The sequence below is a fragment of the Helobdella robusta genome (genome assembly GCF_000326865.2).
Source record: "Helobdella robusta unplaced genomic scaffold HELROscaffold_17, whole genome shotgun sequence".
Classification (NCBI taxonomy): Eukaryota; Metazoa; Annelida; class Clitellata; order Rhynchobdellida; family Glossiphoniidae; genus Helobdella; species Helobdella robusta.
In genome coordinates, this window is record NW_008703942.1 from 1822565 (window position 1) to 1828056 (window position 5492).

At 33.3% G+C, this 5492-nt stretch overlaps 1 protein-coding gene across 1 annotated transcript; it reads left to right on the forward strand.

The window, feature by feature from the left end:
* Nucleotides 1-581: 581 nt before the first annotated feature.
* HELRODRAFT_170177 (hypothetical protein) lies at nucleotides 582-2596 on the forward strand (the record flags this gene model as incomplete). Its single annotated transcript, XM_009016013.1, has 5 exons — nucleotides 582-638; nucleotides 976-1053; nucleotides 1862-2032; nucleotides 2107-2233; nucleotides 2526-2596. The coding sequence occupies 5 exons, from the start codon at nucleotides 582-584 to the stop codon at nucleotides 2594-2596; spliced, it is 504 nt and encodes a 167-aa protein (XP_009014261.1).
* Nucleotides 2597-5492: the final 2896 nt, after the last annotated feature.

Below are 5492 nucleotides of genomic sequence, written 5' to 3' on the forward strand. Positions count from 1 at the left end.
TTGCAATGTTTAAAAAACGCACATAGCAGGAAATGAAAAATTTTTCTGATTTCAGAAACAACTCAACAAACAGGCAGACGAGCATTAGATAGCTTACAATCGCCTGTGCTGCATCAGAACACGCACGTGATGCACTGTATCTACGGACGCAACACGGACCGCCGCAGATTTTGTTTTCAATAGATGGATGATTAGGTTATGTAAATATGACTCCGGCTTTAAATTTATTCTGCAAAGGGGATTTGCTCCGGACCCGAGTAACAATTATAACTTCATAAATCAGAAATATTTTTTGAAGAATATCAACTGTAACAAACTGGATTCATCGTTGTCATGAAAGATTTAAGAAAATAATGAACTCAACTAAATTAAAGTACGGTAAAGCTTGAAAATTGGAAAAATTAATGAACATTGAAAGTGTTATCAGCCATGAAAATTGTAGTTGAAAAATAGACCCTACTCACGTTAGCAATGGAGATATGTATATTTTTATTTCTCATTAACACCAACCTACTGCTGCATTTTCATCATTAATCAAATAAAAATTAAATAGAGACAAAAAAAGCTATCAGCAAATAAACATGCCCGCCGAATTTGCACATTCATCAAGTCTCATGTCAGAGAAATTACAGACAGCGGTCCAGCGATAAATTCATCACGGCACGCATTTATGACTTTCTCAGGAATTAAACAATATTTGCATACGTATACGCACGCACGCACACGCGTGTACATATTTACATATACGTGTGTAATATGTATGTAAATGTATAACATAAATATGCAAATCAATTTTTCATCACTGGTCAAGTATATATGTTAACAATATAAGCAGATAAAAAAATATGCCACAAAATGAATTATCACATTCGGCAATTTATTTTTCTGTAAAGTCTCACCAACATTCACATTATTGTTATCATCTTGGCTGTACGAAAAACCGACCACGAGTGAATCATTTTCTATTGGCTGCAGAAAATACACTACGATTCAACATTTGGAATGTTACAAAAAGTATACAACAAAACATCGAATTCGTACGAAACACTCAAAGTTTGTGGATAGATGTATGTGTGTGTGCGTAAGTGGTGAGTGTGTATGTGTGTGTTGGTACGTGTGTAGGTGGGTGGGTACAACATTCTACCATTCTGCGTATGCCTATGTGCATGAGTGTTCAAGTGTTTGTTGCTAGCATCACTTCCATCCTCTTAATATAAAGGGCGTAGCTTCTTTGTACAGTTCATGTATTCAAGTTTGCTCGTTTCAAATGCTAAATTGCATTAGCAGAAACTTGAGTGCTTACATGTTCAACTCATAAGTGAATTGAAAGCATTGGAAAGCTTTCTTTGCTATATTTAATAACAAAAATAACATCGAGCATGAGAAGTATCAACAATAAATTTAATCATCTCTCAAAACGTTAACAATCTTGATGAAATATTAAACGAGGTGATGCGCTGATGAGATAAAATTATTTCGCTAAATTAAAAATTTTTTAAAAACAAAAATTTATACTAAAGATTTAAAAATCGAACTGTTTTTAAGGTTGCGTCTACATTCAAAATGATTTTTATTATTTTCGTTCATCATTTTGTGATACTGCATGCCAAACTCAAGTGGAAGGCTCAAGATTAATATTGAAATGTAAGAGTGTACTGCACCGTACGTAAGCGTCAAATTACGTCGAACCCTCTTAATGGAACTTTGTAATCAGACTCAAATGAATTGTTTCCTATTAGTAAGCATTTGCATATGCAAGTTCAATTTTGAAGTTTCGCATGGCACCACTGAAAGAAATCATCATATCATCAACAACATACACTTAGAAAAAATATATTTTCATTATCGGACTATTAAACAGACATCCACTACTTCAACAAACGTGTGCGCGTTTGTGGTGTGCTGTGGTGTGGTCTGCTGTGGTGTGGTCTGCTGTGGTGTGGTTCGCTGTGGTGTGGTCTGCTGTAATGTGGTTTACTGTGGTGTGGTCTGCTGTGGTGTGGTTTGCTGTGATGTGGTTTGCTGTGGCGTGGTCTGCTGCGGTGTGCAAACAACAAAAATACCAACGAAATCAGTTACAATGTCAAATTGAAAAAAATGCTTAAGAGTGAAATAGGCGTGCATGTATTTGATAAAAAGAACATGCAGCCCTACATCAACGCATACAAGCAACTTGCGCTCATGACACACGTACTCTCTATCGATCACAAGGCATACGTATCCAACTTGGGAGGTACAAATATTGTCTGAACACACAAATGCTCCAATGATGATGAAACACATGTTTCTAAAACATACAACATGTTTTAGGGCAAACAAATGGTTGAACATGCGAACATACAAGCGCCGATTACAAACATACATACATTATACAAACATCTTACTAACATGGGAACATCATACAAACATAAAAACATCATATAAACATACATATATCATATTAACATAGGAATATCATTCAAACGAACAAACATGCAAACATCGTACAAACATACAAACATCACACAAACATCATACTAACATAGGAACATCATACAAGCATCAGGTAACTGGAGCTTTCGCCCGATACATTTACCAGATTATGAGAGGAACTTAGCGTAACAAACAAAATTGTTTTAGTTTAAAATCATTTTGTTGTTTATGTATTTATGATATACTAGAAAAGTTAATATATGAAACTATATTACTATGATACTCAATTATATATGATACTCAAAACCATAAAAAATATATAATTTCTAATTAATTTTAATAAATTGGATATTAATTACAATATTACTGTTAGAAATATTGAAAAGCTCAATTGTAAGCTTTCAGAAGCTAACAATTTGGTATATTTTATCAAATTTTAAATTTATATAGCGCCAATTATAATTGCTTCTCGTCAGCGCTTACCTCGTATAAAGCATGTAGATCACTAGGAGTTACGAAATAGGTATGTCTTTAGATGTTTTCTAAACTCAGCTAATTATAACCCAGATATACGTAGTTCGATAGGTAGGCTGTTCCAAAAAAAGGCCTAGCAACTGCAAAATTTTTATCTGCTGTTGTTAGATTTCGATCTCTAACATACAGCGTGTTTGAATCAGCAGACCTTAGACGCCTATGCGATGACATAGATGAAACTCTAATACATTTATTTTTGGAGCTAGACCATTCAAACTTTTAAATACCATTACACCCAACTTGAACATGATTTTTTGTTTAACACGCAGGCAATGTAACTTCTTTAGAATTGGTGATGCATTATTGCGGCATATCATTCTAGCAGCCTGATTCTGAACCATCTGAAGTTTAGGCAACAGTTTATCAGCTATACCATATAGAAGACTGTTACGATAATCCAATCTAGAGTTGACGAAAGCATGTACTAATAGAGTCATTGTATCTCTATCTACCGATTTTGTGACTTGACGTAATTGACGTAGTTGGAGCATACATTTTTTAACCAATAGACTGACTAGTGGACCCATTGTCATACGGGAGTCCATCACAATTCCCAAATTGGTGACCGTTTTACTGAAACTTATATCAGTCATACTAATGTTAATCGATGAAGGTTCAACCGCTGACGTTTGTTGCCATGTACCAGCCAACATGAACTGAGTCTTAGTCTGATTCAACTTTAGTCAACTTTGACCCTGCCACGAGCATACATCTGATGTAGTTTTTGTCAGTTTCTCTAATACGGTAGGCATCTCATCTGGAAAACATGAAACACAAATCTGCATGTCATCTGCGTACCCATGGCATTAATAACCACTTCTATTCAATAAATCAGTATCTATACAACGTACAAATTAAAGAGAATCGGTCCAAGAACAGATCCTTGAGGCACCCATAACGTAAGTTTCATTGGTTCTGAGAGACCACCTGAATAAGAAATCTGCTGGTATATATATATATATATATATATATATATATATGTGTGTGTGTGTGTGTGTGTGTGTGTGTGTGTGTGTGTGTGTGTACGTGTTGTGTGTATGTGCATAATAAATTTGGGGAAAAATTTAAATAGTTATTGTCTTTGTTGATTGTAGATGTGATGAGTCTTGTGATGACTATTGTGAGTTTGTAATAATGTGTGCTTGAATACAATGGTGAAGTGATGATGAGGTGATAATGATGTAGTAGTGATAATGATTTGTTTGTATGATGATTTTTTTCGGTTGGTAACAGACACTGCTATGACATCATATACGTGTGTTATAAATTTTTGACAAGATTTTTGACACCACTAACGTTATTACTGCTATAATATAATTTCATCTAATAAGTTACATTATAACCAAATTCCAACAAATTTCAAAAGTTGGGTAAAAACGAATCGGTGAAAAGTTTTCGGGCAAAAAATGTACTGGCCGAACGCTCCTGTAACCCAAACATCACACTAACATAAACATCACGCTAACATAAACATCATACAAACAAACAAACAAACAAATAAACTAACAAACAAACAAACAAAAAACAGACAGACAGACATACATACAAACAAACAAACAAACAAACATCATACTAACGTACAAACACCATACTCACATATAAACAAACAAATCAGCATCATACAAACATACAAACAACCAAAAACACAAACATACAAACATGCATGCACGTAAACTCACCGATCTGCTGATACGGGAACATGGTGACATGGGAAGTGAACGCAAGAAACGTCTTCATCAATTCTGTTTCAATGAAAAATTTTGTTAAATTGAATTTTTCATCCATTAATAAGTACTTTTCAATTAATTTGAAAATTTTGTAACTGAAATCGACAGCTTTTTTTGTTAAATTATAAATATTAATATGTTTTAAATCTACAATTTTAATTTGTTTTATATTCTAATATAAATAAATAAAGAAAAAAACAAAGAAATTATTTTGGAGAAGATAAGAATTGAACTTGCAATGAAGTAGCCAAAAATTAACTGGATGGCTTAAAATGAAAAAAACTTGGCAACCATTTCATCTTCCTATCGCTCGTTTTTTAACTAATTTTGTAATTAAAACCAGTCGTATTGTGCTAATTAAACGCAATTTTATATGAGGATATTGTTAATTTTAGCCTTAACTCTGGCAAAATACGCTATTGGTAACTTGTAAAATCACACAAAACCAATAATTTTTGAATGTCTAAATTTTCTATCGAGTGTAGAATGACATTAATGTGATGTTAATGTAGTGATATTTTGACGTATTGTTTACATGACCAAATTGTCATATGTTATTGTAATAAAAATTAATGTCACGTGATGTATTTCATGATATCCTCTTCCTGTATAGAGTTATTGATTGCTTCAGAGCATGCTTTCACAATTCTCCATCATTCCAAATCACGTGCTTCCTTGGTGAGCATCTATTGCATCATTTCATTTGTTTTCCAATAAATTAACTCTATCACACAGTTGTTTGAAAATGTATCTTCTAGTGTAATTTATTGTCAATTCTAAAAACATTTTCGCGTTTAATTGTTATAAACTTAATATTGG